The 24567-nt window shown below is 36.6% G+C and overlaps 1 protein-coding gene across 3 annotated transcripts; it reads right to left on the reverse strand.

Annotated features, from left to right (window-relative positions):
* Positions 1–15080: 15080 nt before the first annotated feature.
* On the reverse strand, positions 15081–22942 carry LOC113732619 (protein NETWORKED 1D). Of its 3 annotated transcripts, none has more exons than XM_027258527.2 (6): positions 22709–22942; positions 22244–22326; positions 22062–22143; positions 21734–21990; positions 17240–21075; positions 15081–16453 (listed from the first exon to the last, which is right to left on the reverse strand). In XM_027258527.2, exons 4-6 carry the CDS (start codon positions 21834–21836, stop codon positions 15308–15310), a joined length of 5085 nt encoding a protein of 1694 aa, XP_027114328.2. In that variant the 5' UTR covers positions 21837–21990; positions 22062–22143; positions 22244–22326; positions 22709–22942; the 3' UTR covers positions 15081–15307. The 3 variants fall into 3 exon arrangements, with proteins under 3 accessions (XP_027114328.2, XP_027114329.2, XP_027114331.2); XM_027258528.2 differs by having other exon boundaries at positions 21734–21975; positions 22709–22903; XM_027258530.2 differs by having other exon boundaries at positions 21734–21975; positions 22062–22151; positions 22709–22866.
* Positions 22943–24567: the final 1625 nt, after the last annotated feature.

The raw sequence follows: 24567 nt of genomic DNA on the forward strand, positions 1-24567 counted from the left end.
TCAGTTTCGAGGACGAAACTTTCAATAAGGGGTAGAATATAATAACGCGCATTTTTCTAAACCTTCACTAGATATTATTGACTTCGAATAGTAATAATTGAAACACTATCTCTTATTTGAAATAAATATAATTAATGTAAGTTATGATTTTACTGGTATTCATAAAGAAAATAAATAAAAGAAGTGTTTTTTATTAAATAGTAAAATGATTTTTAGAGAAGTTAACTCTTAGTAAAATAAGTAAGATTATTTTACTTAAATATGTTTTAGTTAGATGGTTTTATTTAACACAAGAATTGATTAGTTTCTTTAAAAACAAAATGTAGTTGATTTTCGTTAGAGAAAACTATGGACTATTGTTTCAAAAAATGGCATGTGTGATTTTATTTGATACAAATGGTGTACACGATTTTCCTAGAGATAAAGAAAGTATTTTCGGTGACCAATTGAAATGATTCTTTCAATAGTTATTTCTTAAAGGATTGTGATTTAATTATTTTTTTAAGGTAAATGTGTTTTGATTGTGAAATATATTTTTCGATGTAATCAATGTGTAAAAATATGTTTTCAAAGTACAAATGTGTTTCAAAGTCTAATTATTTAAAGAAATAATCCGTATATTTTAAGCTAGTGAAAGCCTGATTGTTACTAGTCAAATTATTTATGTATTTATTCAAAAATAATTTTATGTAATGTGCAATGATTTTCTTCTAGTAGGAAGAAATTATTTTATATGAAATATTATTGTTAGTAATGCAAGAATTGAATAGACCAAAAGTGTTTAGAAAAAGGAGGGAGTTAGGGTTGTCGCACCCTTTAAATATTGGACAGTCGATATATATAAAAGGAAAAAGGGAAAAGGAGAAAGGAACTTGCTGGAAATTAAGAAAAAGAATTTGGACAAGTTTATGGGTTGTGTTGGAAGTAAAGTTGGACATCCTAGTGTCGACTAGTCCAACAGAACAAAGTTGAGTAGAACAAAGGACTACGGAGTCCTAGTTCAAGAGGATTATGAGGTTTATAGCTTGAAGTATCGATTTATAACAGGGGTAAAGAATCCAAGTTAAAGTGTGATTTGTTTAGGTGTTGAATGAAGCTTATAAATATCCCTGGGTTTGAACGTTAGCTACATGTTTTTTTGAGGAAGTGCAGAGCTTATACACAAAGAACTGGCTGTAACTTGGTGAAATAGAAGAGTGCTGAAGAGAGAGGAGAAGATTTTTGCCAGTAGATGTACGGTTCTGATTCTTTTTTATAAAGTTTTTAGAGGATTTTATATAATGAATTCTGACCTCCTAGTATGATGACCATGTCTGCAGTCCTTAAACGAGTTTGTTTTAAAAGGGGTGAAAGATATTATATGCGTGTGTTTGGTCTGTTGCTGGAGATGGGGAAATCAGAAAATAGGACTGGTTACTGAACATCTTCTGGGATTCATAATTGGTTTTGTGTTTATCCGTTTTGCCTGAGATTTAGTTGAATTGTAGCTATATATGTGGTGAATATGAGTACCAAATTTCAGAGCGAAATTCTTTGTGCAACTCAAGTTATGAATTTCAAAAAGAATCATGATTTCAAAGTACAATAAATGTAGAGTAGTTGTGGATGTTTTAGAAGATCTTTTGGTGTGTTTAGCAATTGTTCTTTAGGTTTACACATTCTGGCAAATCTGGAAATTGTCACTACAGGTTGGTCAAGTGCAGATGTTTGAGAAATCATAAGTCTTGACAGAGACCTTTGTTTTGTGTGAAGTTTGCTTTTTTTGAAACAATAAACCTACTAATTTATGTAATAAAAATTTTAAAAGCATTTGAGTTTTGTATGAGTAAATACTGGCTTTCAAATTTGGCTGGAAAACCAGCCTGAGACAGATTTGCTGTCTGTGATTCATGCCAAAATTTGAGAGTGAAGCCTACTGATTTTTGAAATTTGGTCATCATGAAAGTTTTTGGAATTTGAATCTAGTTTCTAATGGTATCTTTTTTTTAAAATCAGAATTTTTTGCAATAAGATAAATGTGCTTTTCTGAGACAATATTGTTCTAGAAATTTGTCGTTTGAGTCTTGATTGGTCATAGGAGGTTAAGGACATGGTCCTTAGTGTACAAGGGCAGTGATGTCAGTGGGTTTAATGTGTGTGGTTTTTAGGTTAAGGGCTAACCAACTCAAAAAGGGTTTACTAAGAAGTGGAGGTGAGTAATTCTCCCCATTCTTGTGTTTTGAAAAATGCAATTTACATGATGTTAAAAGTTTTTTTTATAATGACGTTAAATATTGTTTTGTTATATATATGCAAATTTGGATTACATGTGATATGCTGAAATATTTTGAAAGTACATTTTTATGCTATGTTATATAATTGAGTCACTCAATTATGATCATTGTGAGGACCCGCAATTTTTCCTATTTTATTTTATTTAACTGGCTTAATTAATTATTTACTCACCCATTTTCTCTGAATAATTTATTTCAATCATTTTAAACTTATTTACATGAAATAATGTCTCAATTATATTTTTAAAACGTCTCGTTAGTAAAATTAATTTCTAGAGCTCGTTTAGCGAGAAATAAGGAGTACATGTTTTTCGAAACTATGTTCGATCCGAGAGTACATTAGTCTTGAAAAATCAAGAATGACCAGTAGTAGACTAAGAAAAGTTAATTGAGAAATTAGATATGAGTGAGTTAAAATTAAGCGTATACCATGCGCGCATCAAAAGTTTTTCGAAAGACGCGCTGGTACAAATTAATTGGATATTTGAGGAATTAATACTAGACTCATGTGAGTACTCATGTTTTTATTTCTAAAATAGTTATTTTCATAATTAATTACCTTAGTATTAGTTAGTTACATTATCGTTATAAGAATTTCTTATAAATTGCACTTTATAGCGCACAAGTTGGAAGTTCGCGTTTTCGCGTGTGTGACTAATTGAGGGACTTTAGACATTTATTTTTTTTAGACTATTAAGAGTGAATAATAATAGTATTGAAGAAAGTGCATTGGATATTTAGTGCACAAGTGAAACAAACCCGAAAGGAAACGGGCACGAAACGCGCGCGTACGCGCACTATTGAGAGTTGACTTTTGTGCCACATTAATGCCACAACTACCAAGCTTCTCCAAGAAGCTTCACCATCAGCAAACCCTCATCTCTCTCATCTCTTACCTCTCATTTTCGTCCAGCCACCAAGAAGGAACAAAGGGAAGGAAAAACTTTATTTTCTAGCTTCCATTTCACTCCCAAAACCCTCACAAATCATCACACAACTTCCACTTCACTTGGAGAGCAACTTCAGCTGAGGGAAAGGCATCATCTTGCCGGTTTTTCTTGGGTCTTGGAGGTGCAAAATTTCTGGTTTCATCTCAAAAACTAGGAGGTAATCATCTAATCTTCTAGTCTTGGTTTTAGTGGATGGATATTTGATATGAAGCTTGTAGCTTCATGTGAGTGTTGTTATTTGGATGAAAAATGTTGGAGTGGGCTCTATGAAATCGCACCTTGGATATATGGACTGATATGATGATATTTGATGTTGTTGATGTTGGATTAGTGTTTAATCTAGTGGAAATAAGTTGTGTTGTTGAAGGAAAACTCAAAGGAGCAAAAAGGGACAATTCTGCCCTTGCTATTTCCGTGCACATTAGTGCACTTTTTTGTGGTTCAATTGATTGGATTTTGATTTAAATGTGTAATATGGGTTGTGTAGAAAGTTTCATCAAAAACTTACGTGATTTGGATGGTTAAATGTTGAGATTTCGAAAATTCATCAAAACTGGAAACGGGTGTCCAGTGTACTCTGGCAGTGTTTTTGTTTCGGTCATAACTTTTGTTCCGATATCAAAATCAAGTACCGTTTGTGGCACTGGAAACTAGACAGTCCCAGCTTTCTAACGGTATGAAGTGCAAGTCCTGATTCCACCTGAGTCATCCGTACCAACCTTGTAAATTTGCCTATTCCGTTTCTCGTTTTACAAGAAGCTCTGTTTTAAGCAGCGAGTTTATGCTCAAATATGAGCTAGTTGTGGACAGAATTTTAAAATGATTCCTTCTAAGAAATTGTAGCCTTATGAATGTAGTTTTCAACGCCACCAATCATGCTCAATTTTGAGTTGAATTGAGTGAATTATGGCCAAATTACAGACCTGCATCATTGCTTGAAAACCCTCATTTTGGACTGATCAATGGTCTATCTTGTTTGGGACTTGTTATTTTGAAAATTTTGGTGTCAATCACTTACCAAATGTATATTAGATGTTTCTCAGACTTTTGTTTCATAAATGGACCAGATTTGAATCGTTTTCATTGGGCAAAATGTTTGAAAAGGAAGAAGAAAGCAAAAGACAGATTGGTCTTGGGATTTTCTTGAACTTTGGTAGTTTAGTTCACTACCTTCCCGTGTGAATTTTCAAATGAAATTTGGTAGAGGATTAGTACTCATATGGAAGTTGAATTGTACCAATTTTAGTGTCAATCTAAGACCATTTCGATATACAAATAATGTCCCAAACTTGCTCTTCGAATCTGGAAAATTTTCCTTTTCTCTTGGCCGAATGGTCAAATCTGATTTGGGAAGTTATATTTCGAAAACCTTGATGCCAATTACTTCTAAATTACTTATTGGATGTTTATGGAACATTAGTTTTAATATTTGAATTAATTGAAGTTGATTGTGTGGAACAAAGCTTTTAAAAAGGAAAATTGAAGTACAAGGCAGAATTGTCTTGGAAATTCTTGGAACTTTAGTGGCTTTGTTAACTGACTTCCTGAACAAATTTTTATATGAAATTTGACAGAGGAATAGCCCTTATAAGGTAGAGTAATACTACCAAATTTTTTGCCATTCCGAGTCTATTTCAATGTCCAACTGAAGTCCCAAAGTTCATGTTTCAAATCTAGAAATTCTTAATCAATGAGGAATTTTTGGTCAACTTTGAGCTGCTATATCTTGGCGCTCAAAACTTCGATTCTTGTTCCGTTTATTTGGTTTTAAACTTTGATTACAACTCTAATTGAATTCCAAATTTTGGAGGTTAGTTCGCATTGTGTGAATTTTGCTGAATTTTCAAAATTTGCCAAAAAAACCAACCCGAATCTGTCTTGGGAGTCCAAGTCAACCACTTTAAGCCAAAATTTAAGTGTCTTCCATTTTGAATCTTAGAAAAGTGTCTTCTAGAAACTTTTAGTACTTCGGAACTAATTTCCAACGGTACAAGTTTTCCATTTTCGGACCTATTGAGTGCAAGATATGATTTTTCTAAATTTGACACACAAAGCTAAATTTTGCCAATTTTTTAGAAAATGCAATTTTGGAACCTTGACTTCTTTTCTCGATATAGATTGAACGTTTTGAACTCAATTTCATGGATGATGTTAGACTCTCTTCGAACTTTAAAAGTCCACTCTTGAATCTCGAGTAGAGAGAATTGAAGATTTCTTTTAAGACTTTGATTTAGTCTAATTGAGTGTGCATACTTCCTGGTAAATGCATGATTTTAAGTAAAATTAATTATTACTTGCTCAAGCACTCAAGGGGACCTTCAAGAGGAACTCGAAGCGGACGCCTAAACACTTGTTTGAACACTTACTCACTTATTTTGAATAGGTGAGTGTTCCATATAGGAGTACGTGATTTAAATAGTTTTATGACATGTTTACTCCATGGTCATTATGTGTTTAATTGTTAAGTACTATCGATAATTGCTCCTATGAACTTTTCCATCATTTTGAGTCGAGTGTGTGTATTACCGCACTCGTTCTCACTTAAGTAAAATGTACTTGAATTACTCGATATGAAATACTTGAAATGCATATTTACATGAAGCGTTTCAATGATTGATTATGCTATGGCTGCATAAGTCGATTGGAGTGAATCTCCTCGATTTTTAAATGGTAAAAGTAGGGAACGGCCAATGGGCGACCTACGAAAATGATGAATTCTTACCGTTAACCGAGATTATTTACCGTTTACCGTTTACCGTTCACTGTTTACCGATTTACTTGATTATCTGCTTACTTGATTACTTGATTATCGTAAATTACATGTTCACATGAAATTGGCCACCGTTTTAAGGCGAGTGTGTACTTTATCTCACTCGACTTACTAAAAGAATAAATTTTTACCGTTCACCAATTTACTTGATTACTTGTGCATGTTGTAAGTTCTAAACTGAACTGGGCCCTGTCCTTAGTTACTAACTTACTCGAGCCAGGACTAAACTCGGTCGGGTAGGTTGGAACCCTAGGACACTGTTAGGATCGAAGACAACCAAGAGGAAGAGATAAACAATGTACAGATCACAAACGTAACAATAAGTAAATAGAAAGGAAAGAATTGCAAACCAATTAACTACCCAACTCCTATTGAGCTTGTAGATTAATTCAAATAAGTTTCTTCAAGTTGATGAATTACAATCACTCTTGCGTACAAAGGAAGGTTCACCTCCTCCTTGCCCCGAACACCACTCGGTCAAGTCAGGAAGTTTACTATCCCTCAGGACAACCCTCACAAAGCTACACTCATGAAGTATTCACTCACAAATGAAAAGCTTACAATGAACCTCACACCACTAAGACTACAAATCTTCTTTGAAGAGTATTTTCTCACTAAAATCACTCTAGATCTTTTGTATCTTCAGTGTGCAAAAGTTATTTGATGTATCTGACCAACCACTATTTATATAGGACCAAGAAAGTGCCTCATTAATGCTTCCAACGGATAGAAAGTAGTTGAAGAGTCAACTAGCAGTTGGAGTATCGGACGTCCGGTACTCCTGTTTTTTGCGTCCGACATTAGGCAGTGAGTTTGAGAAATTTTCTTCTTCGTCGACTTCGAAGGATCCTATCGGACGTCCGAAGCATGCGTCCGAAGTTGTGCAATGATTATCGGACGTCCGGAACTGTCATCACAAGCGTCCGACAGCTTTCAGCAACCTTTGTCTTCTTTCAATTGCACTTGTTTATGGAATCAAATAACTTCATAACTGAAAGTATATCTTGAAGAAATATTAGTATTATCCATTGTTTTGTAAACATTAAAAGTTAGGGACCAAGGTCAACATTCTCCCCCTTTTTGATGATGACAAAATAATGGATGGAAAAAGAAAAAAGATTGAACAAATGAGCATAAGCTCCCCCTCACTCATTGCATCCAAATTTATAATCTCAGAATAACTCCCCCTAACACATAGCATCCATTTCTCCCCCTTTTTGTCATCATAAGATGAGAGTAAAAATCAGCTACCAAAATCCAACAACAATAACAGAGAATCCAATATTCCAAATAAAAACAGAAAAATGACAGCAATCACCAACATATCACAGCAAATCACCATGAGATCAGCATTATTCTTTTTTCTCCCTTTTTGACATCATATAAATTCAGTAAAAAATCAAGAAAAACTCAGATCAAAGCATCAGAAATATCAATAGAGAATTACAAAAAAAAGTTATTATGAACAAGAATCTCATCAATCTTACCAATATCTCCTACTTGTTAGAGTTAGTATCATGTCTAACTATCCACATGCATTTCATGCCTTTTTTCATATTCTTTCTCACATAACAATCACTTTTCATGTGACCTTTTTGACAACAGAAATTACACATAATCAAGGAGTTATTTATATGAACAGGTTTAATAAATCTTATTTGTTTTCTTTTATAAACAGTAAATTCGTTTAAATTAGAATTTAACCTATTCTTTTGAAAACAGACTTATTTCTTGTGTTTAAACAACTCATTTAGATCATCCATTCTTCTTTTCAAATCACCTTGTTCCTTTTTGAACAATTCACAAAGTTTTGTTTTTCTATCAAGCTCAAAGTGTAAAGCAGTCTCACTCTTTTTGAAGTAATTATTTTCAGCTTTCAACTTTTTATTTTGTTGAAAAAAATTTGCATTATCTCGAAGCAAAAAATTAATTTTCTGTTTTAACTCCTTGTTTCTAGCATAGGATTTTTTTCAAATTATCATGCAATTTTATAATGAAAGATTCAAGATCATCATCGGTTTCATCATCACTTTCAAATTGAGAGTTACAAGTTGTTACCTCATCATCTCCAATGGCTATGAAAGCCAATTGAGCAGATTCTTCTTCCTCTTCAATTTCACCATCGGAGTTGCATTCATTCCATGTGAACTAAAAGTTGTTGTGTGACAGCCCCACCTCCCCCTAAGGCGAACCAGAGGGTTCGGCGGGCCGCCTGCCCAACTCTCGCCGGGACTCAGTCGCTCACTACAGTCCTCAAACAAATATAAGATAAATCTCAATATAACTCAAATGAATTACAAGATAAATCTCAAATATTACATCAAATTCTCCACTAATTACATATCCAAAAGCGAAGCGTCCACGCTTCCGCTGCGCCACTCTGATCCATGATCCCAATTATTACACAAGAGAAATTCCACAACAATAAAATCACAACAAGCCTTCCTTAGCCATGAGCCCTGTGGAGGGGAATAAAATATTTTTGGGGTGAGCTAGAAGCTCAGCGAGTAACCACTAAAATCAGTAATCAAATCGATTTAACAATAGTTCATTTCAATGATGTCATAATTCAAATGATAAGTCCAGAAACAATTACAACATTTACAAAACATTAAATATGGAATATCAATAATTCAAGAAACATTTACAATAGAAAGCGATAGTAACATTCATGAAAAGGATACGGGCCCACATGGAGCCAAATATTCGCGTGCTCGCTCGTTCTCCTGCCATTTCCCCTTATTCCTCCAATTATTTGAAAATTTCATTTTGTGAATAAACCCTCGTTTGTTCGTTCATTTGTTCATTTCATTCACCCTTTCCTGGACATTGTCCAGGCTCCACCAACCTCCACCAACCTACAAAGGTAATACTCGAGTATACCAAAACGTTCACCCAGGTCACCATATCGCCCGACCGAGTCCGCTTCTGGCTCGAGTCGATCGGTAACAAGGGGCAGTGGCCAGTTCAGTCAAAAGGCTTACATTCATGCGCAACTAGCATTTAATCATTAATCATTGAAAATTTCACATTTATTTAGGTCGAGTGCGATAAAGTACACACTCGCCTAGAAAACTCGTTTTAACAATCATTGAAAGCACTTAACACATTATCAATCAATAATACAAGTTATGAAGTCAAGAAGCATTTAACAAACAAGGAACACTCACATGTAAGCACGCATGATATGCAAGAAAACAGTTCAAAAGTAACTTTGGAAACAGTTCAAAAGTAAATAATGCAGGAAACGGTTCATAAATAACTTTAGAAATAGTTTGAGGTCACTCACCTCCATGGCTCAGAAATCATCCATCATATAACATTGCCTTGCGCAAATCCAAGTCTTAGATCACAAACTCAATGCAAGCAAATCCCTTCAAAGTTCGGACAGCACTTCCCCTGAATTTGCTAACTTCTCCAGCCATCATGGCTTCATTATTTCCTCAGCCAGTCCCAAAGTCACACGAAATATAAATTCTTCACAACGGCCGTTCAATAGGCTCCCAATAGTACAAGTACAATTCAAGCTCTAAAATATTCCAATAAGCATGATAAGACTCGATTACAAGTCATAAACCAATTCCAAATACCACCAAAATAGGGCTCCATAAGAATGTATAAGCACTAGAGTAAACTAGGAAAAATCCGGAAATGATTTAGCTTTAACCCTGAAAAAAAACAGTTTTTGACGTCATTTTGCGGTAATGACACCAAAGGTACAACGAGTATCGGATGAAGGTGTAAGATACACCGTTTCGAAGCTAAGAGATAGGGCTACAATATTACAGAAGGTCACTCAACCCAGTTTCGAGTGTAACCAGGTAAAAAATGCAAGATACTACACCAGAACAGCAAAAACAGATTCACAGAACGCATTCTAGCGGAAACATCATAAATCAGGCTACCTAAGTCCAAATTCAGAAATTCCAAAACCAGTTGAAATCTAAGAAACAGGGCTACATTTCATCAGAAGACCTCAATAACCAATTCGGAAGCAATTCCAGCCAAAACAACCAATTACAGGCGCAATTCTTACATTCGGGTAAAACCAGGACAGCAAGGGTAATTTTGACTTTTCTCATTCTACGCTACTCCGATTGACCTGAAATTTGTAGGCCCCTCTAAAATGTCATTACCTACAACTTTCATGTTTTAAACCAAGGCCAATTCGGCCTCTAACTAGGAGTTATAAATTCGGGCAGAATGTATTCATCATAACCCTAACTTTCCAAAATTTCTTCCAAAACAGAAATTGGTTGCAATTAACCACTTTTCCCACCTCCTAGAGTCATTATATACCATTTCTAATCATCATAGATAGCCACACAATCATGCTCATATTAAAACAGAAAAATCCCCAAAAATAATAAAACTTCATCACTTCAACCACAAATCAAGAAATAATCCATAAACTTGCATCTCATACTACCACTAATCATGAATTGAACATCATTAGAGGAAGGAGAGGGGTCCTTCACAACTCACCTTAGCAATACAAGAGATAGAGCAACTAGTCACCTTAGCTTTCCAAACAACTCCACAAAACACCTCAAGACCACTTAGCAAAGAGATTTTATGGAATGATTTGGAGTTTTATTGGTTGGATTTGAAGATTGAGCAAGAAATAGAAGGAAGAAATTGATAGCTTTTCTTTCTTTTGCTCTCCAATAAATTCGGCCAAGAGAGGAGAAATAAGAGGATGTTTTGGCCAATTTTTGGTATTTATTTGGTAAAGGTAAAGGTAAAGTTAAATGGTCAAAGTCAAGAGTGAATTACATGGTGACACTTGTCACCTTTAGGTTTAAAACTTATCTTTTTGTCTCTCCAATACAAATATCTTAATACCTTGTAAAATAATATCACTTAATACAAAATCCCAACAAGTTGTCAAAAATATAATGCATTTACCGCACTAGCGGGTCCCACGTCCAAAATACGCTCTTAATTTCTCAAAAACTAACCGATACTAGAAAAATCATTTTAAAACTATCTTTGCTCATAAACTTTATCTGGGAAATTTTTCTAATAAAGAAAATGTAGAAAAGGCGGGCGATTAAATAAAATAAACCCTAAAAAATTAAAAAATTTCCGAGTTCTCACACTCATTCTTTCGGGGCGTCACATGTTGAATCTAGGTTTTCTTTCACCTTTCTTCTTCTTCATTGGACACTCACTCATGTAGTGTCCAAGTTGGCCACATTCATAACATTTGTCACCTTGCTTTTTGTTGGTCTCATATCTTCCTTTGTTTCTTGCATTGTTAAATTGATTAAAATCTGAATTGCTAGGTCCTCCTTTTCTAAATCTCCTTTCGTTGAGAATCCTCTTGAAACTTCTTGTGATGAGAGCTAGATCACTATCATCAACTTCCGCATCTTCTCCATCTAGAGAGGCAGAATCATCTTCATCATGAGATGTCTTTATAGCAATGTTCCTTCTTACTTTCGCATCCTCTTCCTCTTGCATTTTTGACTTAAGCTTCAGCTCATAAGAGGTTAGAGAATTAATAAGAGATTCAACAGGTAAGGAATTTAGATCTCTAGCTTCTTCAATGGCAGTAACTTTACCCTCCCAATTCTTGGATAAAGCATTCAGAATTTTTTTATTTTTCTCATCTAGAGAGTATTCCTTTTCCAGTACCTCTAAATCCTTAATAAGATCGTTGAATCTACAATACATCTCATCAATATTTTCAAGAGGTTCCATCTTGAACGATTCATACTTGGTAACCAGAATAGATTTCTTTTGTTCCCTAACATTCTCACTTCCTTCATGAATTTCTCGCAGTTTGTCCCAAATTTCTTTAGCTGACTTACATCCCTTGACTCTAATAGATTCATTTGAGTCTAAAGCACAATATAACACATTCATAATTTTTGCATTTAAGGTAAGATGAGCTCTATCCACAGCAGTCAGTTCACTTCTTATTTTTGGTCTAGATCTATGAGTATTTTCATCTATAACAGAGGCATCATATGGACCTTCACTAATAATAAACCACAATTCAATATCAATTGATTGTAAAAAGATAATCATTCTTTCTTTCCAACTCACATAATTCGACCCATTAAATATAGGTGGTCTAATCACAGAATGTCCTTCAAAAAACATGGCATTATTGGTTGTCATTTTTACTCCCAAACCGATTGAGCTTAATCTCTAGGAGACCAAACTCTGATACCAATTGTTAGGATCGAAGACAACCAAGAGGAAGAGATAAACAATGTACAGATCACAAACGTAACAATAAGTAAATAGAAAGGAAAGAATTGCAAATCAATTAACTACCCAACTCCTCTTAAACTTGTAGATTAATTCAAATAAGTTTCTTCAAATTGATGAATTACAATCACTCTTGCGTACAAAGGAATGTTCACCTCCTCCTTGCCTCGAACACCACTCGGTCAAGTCAGGAAGTTTTACTATCCCTCAGGACAACCCTCACAGAGTTATACTCATGAAGTATTCACTCACAAATGAAAAGCTTAAAATGAACCTCACACCACTAAGACTACAAATCTTCTTTGAAGAGTATTTTCTCACTAAAATCACTCTAGATCTTTTGTATCTTCAATGTGCAAAAGTTATTTGATGTATTTGACCAACCACTATTTATATAGGACCAAAAAAGTGCCTCATTAATGCTTCCAACGGATAGAAAGTAACTGAAGAGTCAACTAGCCGTTGGAGTATCGGACGTCCGGTATTCCTGTTTTTTGCATCCAATAGCAGGCAGTGAGTTTGAGAAATTTTCTTCAATTCTATCGGACGTCCGGTGGAGACATATTCAGCGTCCGATGGTTTCGTCGACTTCGAATGATCCTATCGGACGTCCGAAGCATGCGTCCGAAGTTGTGCAATGATTATCGGACGTCCGGTACTGTCATCACAAGCGTCCGACAGCTTTCAGCAACCTTTGTCTTCTTTCAATTGCACTTGTTCATGGAATCAAATAACTTCATAACTGAAAGTATATCTTGAAGAAATATTAGTATTATCCATTGTTTTGTAAACATTAAAAGTTAGGGACCAAAGTCAACAGACACCGTTTCGGTATACTCGAGTATTACCACTGGAGGGATAAGATGATGGCCAGACAACCGAGGGGATCACTGGAGCTATAAGGTGAAGTTGATCGAAATGGTTCCACTGGAACACCGTATCCTTCAATTTGTGTTTATTTTTGCACACTGATAACTGTATCATGCTAATGTGCCAAGATGCAACCTTGAACCATACTTGAGTTATGCTCAAATTACTCATACAATGATAACTATCTCATATTAATGTGCCAAATATGTAACCTGGAACCATACATGTGGTATGCTCAAATTCCTTGATTTATTAGAACTGCTAGAGTGTCTTGGAACCTCACTGGGCTGTGTAGCTCATTCTACGTTTTTGTTTTTCCTTAACAGGGTTCGAGACCAAGGGTGCTCGTGAATAGTACTAGATTATTTTCTTTTGAAGACCTTAAGTTGTATTATAACGGGTAGTTGTAGTACATATTCTTTTGGAGTGTATCAAGCTTGAAAGCTCACTAATTGTAAGCATGCAATACTTTGGAGTACTTTGAAGTATTTCAAACTTTTGAATTGTGGATTGTAGTGAGTCCTGGCGAGAGTTGGGCAGGCGTTCCACAGATACTCTTTGGTTCGCCCCTTTGGTTCGGCTTAAGGAGAAGTAGGGGCGTCACAATCATGACTAGACTCGATAGGATAACATACATGTCCGTTAGACTCTTGTCTAGTGGGGGTTAATCACTAAGCCATATCCGTTAGATCCTTGTCTGGTGGGATTAAACAGTAGGCTATATTCGTTAGAACTTTCCCTAGTAAGGGTTAAACACTAGGCTATGTACATAGAGACTAATGAAAGCGTGACCCTCTATTTAAGTAATTTAAATTTACACATGAAATGTTATTAATGTGTGCTCCATAAGCAAACGAAAGAAAGTATGTTCAAGTGATTGATGACTATAAATGATCGTTTGGATATGTCCCATGAAGTGTATTTGGTGAAACTTATGCAGATGTTTTTGAAATTTTATTTATATGTAACATACGTGATCTGGCAAGAATAGGCGGCGGAGCTACTTGTTTGCATTTCTGTGCTCAATCCCATTTTTCTAACATTTTTGCAGATGACCTTGATGAATATGAGCTAGCATATGTTGAAGGTGATGGAGTTGGAAACGAGTGATCAAGAGATAAAAATGAAGAGCTTTAGCCGGAAAAAATCAGTGTAGTTAGTAGTCCTTGCAATAAGTGGTTTAAGACCACAAAATAGATTGTATTACTAGGGTTTGGAGATACAATAATTTTATTGTTGGGCTTCCTCTTAGGTTTTTGATTTGTGAAGTCATAATGCGATTTTGAGAAGTTTAAATTTTATGCAACTTGTTATATGTTGCATGCAGAAAAAGCAAGATACCTTGCGGGATTTAGGAAGTTTACTTGAATTTTTGCGGCGTGCTACGCATCCAATGTGGCGAATTTGGGGCGTGACACCACATCCCACTATTAATTTGGCTTCTTCTAGTGAAGGACAGCCCTTGATAAACTGCCCAACAAATGGTCCACCACGGATGCCAATCCTTCATAGTGCATTAGCTTAAGTTTGGGCAATAAGACTTGCTGAATTCTGGGGTAAATTCAACTTAACATCCTCACCTAAGTGCAAAGAAACTAGTGACCTGTAGTTCAGCACTCCGGACCTTAATAAATGGTCGGTGTAACAGAGCCAATCAGTAATGGACACTATTTACGTCCCCCAGAAGTATTGTATTTCAGCCAAAACTTCGTATAGGAAGTCCATGGTCCCGTAGTAGGATCAATCTCTTGACAAGGATGATAAAATTTGACACATTGGCATCAAGATATTCTCTTTCAATTCCAGGTTGGAACTTGAAATTGAGGAAAATGTAAACGAGTGAAGTACAAACATATCACCGTTTAGTTGACAAAAGGGATATGGTAACAGTCAGTTTTGTAGCCTGCCATCAGCTCGAGTATGGGCAGGTAACAGCTTCTTCTTTATCCACCAGAAACGATAAGCTGTAGCAGAGAAGATGGCACCAAAAAGAAATGGCACGATAGGTCACCTTAAGGAAGAAACAATTTTAACTACAAGAAGGTTGCAGCTTATTTTCTGAGATGGACCAAAGATTTACAGAAGTTTATCTAGATAAAGGATAATATGTTTCTTTAACCACCAGAAAACATGTAGGTTTAAAATTTGACTGGTGGTTAACTGAGTGAACAGAAAGTATCCAGGATCATTAACCAACGTGATGATACAATGAGGGAAATGCTTCAGTCCCCTTCCGTCCGTGGCTGGACGCATGCACAAAAGGGTGCTTTCTTTCGCCTGTGGTTCGATCTTACCACTCCATAACCATACAGATAGTCTCTGAGCAGAACTCTTCTTTTCATCTCGGAAATTTTACTTTTGCCTTTGCTGCTATCTTTTTCATCATCCAGCTTTAGTAAAACAAACTGTATCTTCTGCACCTCCAACTGCAATCGCCCAATTCTCTCCGATATTCTTCGTGCCTGTTCTGAAGTTTTCCTCTTCCTTCCACTTCCACTTTCTTCCGACTCCATTGAAGAAGACTTTGCATGAGAAGATAAGGGCGTACCTTCCATATTTTTCATCAGTTTGCCATTAAGATCGAATAACTTCAAGATCGCTGTCTCTGCTTCTTCCAGCTGCTCCTTTAAAATATCACATTCATCTATAGCTTTTCCCTTTCTGCTCTTCTCAATGATCTGAAGCTTCCTCTTCAAGTCTTGCACTGTAATTTGAAGATTTGTCAATTTCTGGACATCAGAATTAAGCCTTTCCAATACCTTCCTCCTGTTCCCTTCCTGAAGAGGCTCTGTAGATCTCTTTGAAAATTCCAACTTGTCCACTCCAAGCTCCTTTTCAATAAGAATATCTGAAATAGGTAGTTCATTCTTCTGTTTCTTTGCTGATTTAACCCGATGGAGATTGGTAATTTTCTCAGTCGATGGGTTCACCATCTTACTGGACTTGCCTACAGTAAGATCAATACTGCCATCATGATCAACTGTTTCCCATGACTCGATGTTCTGCACCTCAGCATCACCCTGTTCTCTCCTGCTGATTCGATAAGGTGAAAATTCAGATATCTGGTCAAGCATAATATCTTTTGTCAAAAGCCCATTGTCCATCTCAGACCATTCAGAGGTTGGCTTAGAGTTTCTCCTACGCTGATTGCTCTCAGATTTTAACTCTGCAATCTGTCTCATATCAGTCTCAAGCTCTGAATGCACGCTTTGGTTTTCCTGCTTCAGGAGATGTTCTCTCTGAGTAACTGCCTTCTCAATAGATTGAATCCTCCAGTGGAGATCCTGTAAAGCTGAAATTGGATCAGCCACTACTTCCTCAATGTCGTTGCCTCCATTTTCACATACATGATCTAGCACTTCAGCATCCTGTGAAGAAAAAAAAAAAAAAACAAATATAAGTGTTCCAAGTCACAAAAATTTCCACTTTAGCAGCCAATAGCTCAGAAAAAATACTGTGTTTCAATCAGAGATAAATATTATTCATGAACTGAAATTGGAAGGTTGCCTTTACAGAAGCGTTCGCTACTCTTAACAAGCAGACTAATATTCAGAAGGAGATTATCAAATTTGAGATTCTTAGAGATTTGGATATGGCGGATAGCCTGGTTATGCTTAAGCACACTAAGATTTGAATATGCTGGATAGCCTGGATTATATCAGCATATCCACATATGACTGCTCAATCATATTTGAGAGCTAGCACTGTCCAACTGTAAGACTCAAAATCAGCAAAAAGTACTTATCAAGAGAGATCACACATCGAAAGACGGAATAAAAACAAGGTAAACACCAAGCTGAACAATTTGTTCAGTACAATTATCCATCACAAGGAGAGAAGCTATAATCGAGTATCAATGCAGATGATGGACGGAGAATTAAGAATAAGCCCTTACATGCATGATGAGTTCATATAATGTGTACGCATGCTTATTTAAAATATGTTGGTACATTAGGTTAAAAAAAAAGAGCTTTATATATAAACAGTCATACAATTGTAATATCATGAAGTTGAATTTCATTACTTCTGCAGTTATACCAATTTGATTGTCCTATCATTGTTTTCATGTTCTATGGTCAAGATAAACTAAGCACAGTGGAACAAAAATCAAGTTAAAATAGTCTGTACGAGAGATGCCAATAATTTACCAATACCTTTTGCTCTTCATATCCAGGTATCTCAAGCTGTCCATGCAAACAGGTGCGCTTGAGTAGGGATGATATGCATTCACTTAATGAAGTAATAGCAGGGCCATAAGCAGTCAGCTGAGCATTTAGACCTTCATTTTGACTTGCCAACAAATTTGCTCTCTCTCTCAGAAGCTTGATATCAGCATCTTTGGTAGTGCTTTCATTTTTAAAAGTCTCACATGCTTCAGTGAGCTGATGAAGCTTCTCTTCATAGAGAATTTGGTAGAGCTTGGAAACCTCTAGTTCAACAAACAAATCTGAAGCATGTGCCTCCCACATTTCAATATCATCCCTTGCCATTTCGAGCTCAGAGAGCAGACTTTCCTCTCTAACTTTTGTCTTTTGATGATCTTCATGAAGTTGCTGTAGTTCCATTTCCTTCTGAATTAAAATCTCACCCAATTTCCTTTCCATTAAGTTCAATCTTTTCCTAAGATCATCATTATCATTATTTACTTCATCTAGTTCTTCAGCCAGTGCTCTTATTTCCAAAGACTTTTCATCCACACAGCTCCTGAAGAAGGAAGAAAGGTGACCCAGATATAGCATTTCCCTGCAGACAACAGAGTTTTCCTCTTCCAGTGTACCGTTTTTTTCCCCCAGCAATAAGAACTCCTTTGTTAAGGATCCTTTCTCCTCACGAGTTTTTGAATTTTCACTCTGCAAATCAAGGTAAGACCCTCGTAAATCCTGCAACTTCTTCTGTAAATCTGAAACTTTAGTTAGTAAGGATTCCTGTTTGTGATCTCCCTCTATTAGTTGTGTTCTTAGTTCTTCATTCATCTCATGCAGCTTGAGGGCCTCATTCTGCAAAGAAAACAGCTGCTCATGTCTGATCCTTGACTCCTGGGCATTGATGCATTTCTCCAACTCAAGATTTTGTGCATCAATCCTTAGTTGTCCAATCATTGCAACAAGAACTGACAACTCTACAGACCGTCGCAGATTTTCTTCTTCAGTTTCATACATAGATTTTTTGGCACCTTCAAGCTTGCTTAGAATGTGATTCAGAAAAGTTTGGTCTTGCCCACTCCTATTGCTACTATCATGGATTGGAACAATGTCAAGAGCCTTGAGCAACTGGAATATCCCCTTCCTCAGAGTGCAGCCTTCATCAGACAAGGAGATAATCTTAGCTTTTTGGCTAAGATTATCTTTCTTTAACTCATAAAGCATCTTCTCCAATGATATAGATGTCTCAAAGAGTTTCTGATTCTTGGCTGACAGGCAGAAATTTTTTTCTTCTAGGTCCCTAGCACATTTTCTTAAGATAAAGACTTCAATGTGGGAATGAAAGGAGTTATCCAGCTCCTTGTTGAATTCTCTCTTACTGGAATGTATCTCCTCTTGCAAGAGACTCCTGTCACTTTCCAAACAAGCCAACTGCATCTCCCTTGTATGGGTGAAACTAGCATGTTCTTGCTTTTGTACATCCAAAGAAATCTGTAATTCTTGTAACTTACAATCTGATGATTCTTTCTCCTTCTCCAGATCTGAGTACTGTTCTCCCAGTTCTACATATCTTCTCTCTAGATTGTCTAGTCTCATATTGGTGCTTTCAAGTTGAGAAGTCAAAACATCCTTTTCAGCGACAACTCTAGCCTTCTCATCAACTAGCAACTGGCAGGACTCTTCTAAGCTCCTTGATTTTGTCTTCAAACCTTGAAGTTCATCAAGAGCATCAGACAGGGAATTCTCTAGAAAAGTGTTCTTCTCTGAGAGATTTTCCAAACTTTGATTTGCATCCTGCAGCTGAGCTTGTAATGATGCCTTGTCATCAAGAAGAGCTGATTTCTCCTCCAAAAGAGATTGGCAAGATTCTTCTAGAGCTGTTATCTTGTGCCTAACAGCTTCCAGTTCAGCATTTAAATCTGCTAGAGAATTCTCCAAAATGGAATTTTTCTCAAGAAGCTGTTCCAGAATTTCCAGTTCTTCCAAAAGAGCTAACTTCTCACTTCTTTCCCTCTGGCAGGAGTCTTTCAGATTTGAGTTCTCATCCTGCAATTCCTTCACTGATGTTCCAAATGAATCTGCATGCAGTCCTACTGCATGTACCTGCTCCACGATGGACGAGTGTTTTTTATTGAAGTCATTTAGTTCTTCTTTTAGACAGTAGATTTCTTGCTGAAGAGCATTTCTTTGGTCCAGTCGAAGCTCAACCTCTTCCTCGAGTTTCCCTTTAGTTTCAGTTAAGCTAGATATCTCATTCTGCAAATCTTTTATTGTAATTGCTGAAGAAACTCTCAGCTCATTGAGGCTTTTATTCTCCTCCTTCACCTTCAGAACTTCTTCATGCAACCTCTCATTATGAGTTTCCATTTCCCTCAGATTTTGAACCTTATTCTGGAGCTCTGAGGATAAAGATCGAAGTTCTTCCTGTGCTTGGGCATGCAAATGCTGCAGTGTCTGGAAAGCAGTTTCAGCCTCCACAAAACGCAAGCGCTCTTCTTGTATACAAGTCCAAAGTCTTCCCAGTTCCTTCTGCTTTTCTGTAAGTTCTTGACTTTGATTACCCATCTTGAGCATCAAGACTTCCACCTCAGACTGCAGAGAGTGATTTGATCTTTCTAAAAGGAGGCATTGCTCCTCAGCACCCTTTAAGTTGGCAATTCCAGTCTCTATCTCAACGTTCAGACGTTTAGCCTCCTCCTGAGCAGAAGAGAGATTACGCTCTAAACTAGAAATAGTTTCCAAGCACTGGTGATACTGAACCTCTGCAGCTTCCTTCTCCTGAGTCAAGCTGGAAATAGCTCGCTTCAGTGTTTCGACCTCATTTTCAGCCTTCTCAGCTCGCTGCTCCAACTTTCTGATGTCCTCTTCAGTACATTGTAATTTGTGCTCCAGGTTCGATATCATCTCCAGAGAACTCATGTATTGGTCAAGTGCAGCATCTTTTTCAGCAGACACCTTGGTGAGTTCATCTTTAAGTGATTGAGCTTCAATTTCAGCCTTATTAACTCTCTGATTATGTTCCTCAGCATCCTCTTGGGCACGAGAGATGGTTTTCTCCAGATCAGATATCCTGTCTAAGCACTGGCGGTACTGCAAAAGATTAGCCTCTTTTTCAGTTTCTAACTTAGTGAGGGCTTCCTTCAATGTTGCAGCTTGAGCTTGAGCTTGGCTTGCCTGTTCACTGAGTCCCTTGGAATCTTCGTGGGCACATGCTCTTTCAGATTCCAGCATTGACAATTTCTCCAAACTCTGTTGGTACTGCATAAGGCCAGCTTCCTTCTCTTCTTCTACTTTGACAAGAGCTTTCTTCAAGCTTAGAATCTCCTCAGATTCATGCACTTGATTCTGCTCAGACAGCAGTTGGCTTTTGTGACTTTGGTTGTCACTGCTTAGTACATTTTTTTCTTTCTCCTCTGCCTCAAGAAACTGGAGGCTCTTTCTCACCCTGCCATCCTCGGTTAATGTGCCATTCCTCTTAGCACCATTGGAATGCAAAGCTGACAGCCCAAGCGCCTCATTTTGCAATTCGTCAGGCTCAAAGAACGCCCGTACAGGGGTGGACATCTCAGGTGTTTGATGATCAGGCCCAGAAGCAGAATTTGCGGGTGAATCATCAAGCATAAGGGAAACTTGGTTAGGAAAAGCTTCTGCCATAGTCCGGTGGGCATGACGAATTACTCCAGTTGCGTGATCATATCTTTCAGCCAGTGCACGATATGCACGGTAGAACTCTTCTACCAATTTCATGAGCTCTGGACGTTTCTTATAATACATCTCTGCCCTCTTTGCAAAGGAATCAGCATCTTCTTCTATGAGCTTTATCATTGATTTGACTTTGGCATCCATATCTGGAAAGTAACAGACAATTTTACAAATTACTGGATAACACTTAAACAGGAAGCAGCACAAGGACCACAGCATAATAATAAACAAATCTTTCATTGTTTTTTCAGCCACATACATATACAAGGAAATAAAAGGGAGGGCACATAAATATTGCTGCCAAACTGTTCTTAAATATCACCTATTTATGTTTTACTGCAAGAATAAACCTCAAAATTGAGAATGTACAGTATTTTAACTACTTGGGGCAAAGAAACTACTACATGATCATACACTTCAATCTCCAACTTCTTTTGATTTATAAGCACCATAATGGTGATGCCAACCATTCTACATATCATGCCATACCATAATGCTGAGAGTTCATTAAAGCATGAAAGGTATTCAAAGTTAGCAAAAATGGTGAAGCACAAAAATTCAGGTTACCCAAATTCTTAAAAGCTATTACTGGAGTCTAGGTGCTGAAAGTTGGTTGAAGCATGAAAGAACAGGTAGCGATGGGACTCAAGCCTCATGCTTCAAAAATGATAGCACAAAATATAGTAAGGAAAAGAGCAAATAAAGTCAATCGGCATCTCAGTTCACCTGATAAGTTGTATATATATGCAGAAATTTACATTTGCCACCAAAAAAAAAATTGCAGAAATGTACAAAGTAACATACCAGTAAGATTTTCCTGAAGCCATTTGGAATTTTTGGGGCTAATATGACTGTCCCACCACCAAGAGTACATCCGTCTAGAATTCGTGTGCGAAATGGTAGCCATGGTTCCAACTAATGCCACAGAATTCTGTTGTAACCACCCAAAGTGTTTGTCCACCAGAGAGTTCGTGCCAATTCAGCAGTGATGCTCAGAATTGGATTTTCCTACCTGACCCTCCTTGTCTATTTTATCTAGTCTTGCACTGAAAATCGATAATCTATTTCAAAGCTTACACTTGCAAGAAAAGAAGATGATGATTATGAAGATCATAAAAGGCCAGCAAGCTACCTGATGAATGAAATTCAAGTCCCAAAAACTAAGCAGGTAGCAGAAATTGCTCTCTGTTGCCTTGGATACACTTAGATTAAACCTGAACACCTAATACATGGTTAGAAAAAAACCCATAGCACCAAAAAAAAAAAAAAAAAAAAAAAAAAAGATAAGAAGATCAAGAAAGGCAAGCAGCCTACCTGATTAACAGACCTCAACTCCCCAAAACTGTACAGGTACCAAAAACTGCGGTCTGGGCTTTCAGTAAACTATTGTATAAACCCTGATCAAGTCGCAAGTAATTAGCCAAATCATTAAAATTTCAGTTAAATCCACAAAAGATACAGAAAAATAAGATCTTTGAAGCTGGAGGATCTTCCAAAATCCGAAACTTCGCCGTTAAGTTCTACTAATTAAACAACTGAAATCCCAACTAGATATCATCAAAAACATTTTAAAAAAAAAAAAAAAAAACTTCCAGGACAAGTATCAGAATCAGCTTGACAAATCAAAAGTAAAAGAAACAACAGTTTCTTCAGCAAGCTACACTTACAATACAGTAGATTAAACATACGTAGACGACACCATTTATACGCGTATAACAACTGAATTCTACATGATCAACCCGTAAAACTGAAGTTGGAGGAAGAAGAGTAGAAACTCACCGGAAAAGGAAAAACAGATAATGAAAATTAGATGGAAAATCAATAAAAGTAGCTCCTGTGAGAAAAAGGGCTCAATAGCTTTCGTTTTCTCACACACACACACACTCTCTCTCTCATCCCATGGCTTTGCTTCGCTGGTAGATCTCTGTTTTTCTCTTTGGACTGTCTTTTGCTTTTACGCAGCCTTTGTGCTACTGCTGCCGTTTGGCATTTTTTTTCTTTTTGGTTTTCTTTTTTTGCAATAAAAAGTTTGAATAGGTTTTTTTTTTTTTTTCCTAATAAAAAGTTAAAGTAGGTCCGGCTCTTTGTCGCCATTAGTACTTTTCTTGATTATTTTTTTTTTTTTGTAAAGTTTGAGTAGTTTAGATCATTAAAACAGGATAGAGTTTGCCTTCGAGACTTAGATCGTAACACAATCTAGCGCCTTTAGATTCACAAGTTGCCCACTAACGTAGTCTCGTGCCCTTGAAACTAACTGAAATTTTTACAAATCATCCACCCGTACAGTCTCGTGCCTTCGAGATTAATACGTTTACAGGAGTTTATACAGATCATCCATACCTGCACAAACACAGTCCCATGTCCCATAGGTCGCAACAAAGGCCCGAGTCCCAAGACCCACAAATCACCCATTTCGTGCTTCCCAAAATCTATAGGGCTCTTATAAACTGTCAATCAACATAATTTCATACTCTCGAAATTCATACATCACTTATAAAAATTCACACAGATCATTTACCAATACAAAAGTAGCCTTTACATGTATAGGAGATTTGAACACACAATCTTTTATGAGCAATAACTGAATCAAGTTGTGCTGGCACTCCTTATTGTTGTTGGCATAATGCTAGTGTTGTGAGTGGCAGCCTTTTTTTAGCAAACTATTAATGACGAAATAAAACGTTACTAAAGAAGGGGAAATCAGAACCGGACAATTTTTATCAACGAAGGACAACAATTTTGTTCCCCCAAAATTCTCTTGATTTAACGTTAGCAGAACTCAATGACGATATTGTCCCTGGTCGAAACTTTCGAGAATGTTTTTCTTGTTGGAGCTTTCTAGAAATCTGACTGTGCACGAGCGCCCAGACCATACCCCGGATTGGCGACGCATTCTTTTTATAACTTTCTAAAGTAATTACAAATTCTTTGGTTCATTTTTTTTTACTACTTAATTGTTTTTAGGGTGGGAGGTTCTTGAGATCCCTCCTTCACTGCCCTGCTTTCATCTTTGACCATAATTACTTGTCAGCTAGATTTGTCAACAAAATATGGATCCCGAATATTTTTTTTTTATTTTTTTAAAAGAAAAGTGGTGAAATTTGAAAAGGATAAAAGGGGTAAGGAAATTTGAATTCAAAATATCTAATTTTTGAAATCTCAAAAATCTCAAATAATCTATTGAACTAATATCATACCAAAACAATAATAATTTTGATTTTTAAAGTCAATTTTATACATTTTTTTACGTTGTGTATTAGCTTGTTAGCTCTTAATGATGATTACATCTAAAATATTTGGTAAAGTAGACACATTCAAATTCAAATTTTATTCAAAAATAAAACTGTTGAGAACTCATAATTCTGGGGGAGTGAAATTTCCACGAGACCTATGGACGCAAAGCAAAACCAGGAAAGGATTGAGGTGGTCAAAATGTCAACTCTCAGAGGGCATACACGTAAAATAACGATGAGTAAGTGGGCCCACACACGACACACATGGGCTTATGGAATAATGGAGTACATGATAGGGGCATGAAATGCTTTAGAAAAGGTGGTTGGCCAGGGGCGGTTTGGTTGGCTTGGACGGTGGCAACGGTCGCGTCACGCCTTACGCGACAAGTGAATTTGCTATCACAC

The sequence above is a fragment of the Coffea arabica genome, chromosome 2e, assembly GCF_036785885.1.
Source record: "Coffea arabica cultivar ET-39 chromosome 2e, Coffea Arabica ET-39 HiFi, whole genome shotgun sequence".
NCBI classification, from domain to species: Eukaryota; Viridiplantae; Streptophyta; class Magnoliopsida; order Gentianales; family Rubiaceae; genus Coffea; species Coffea arabica.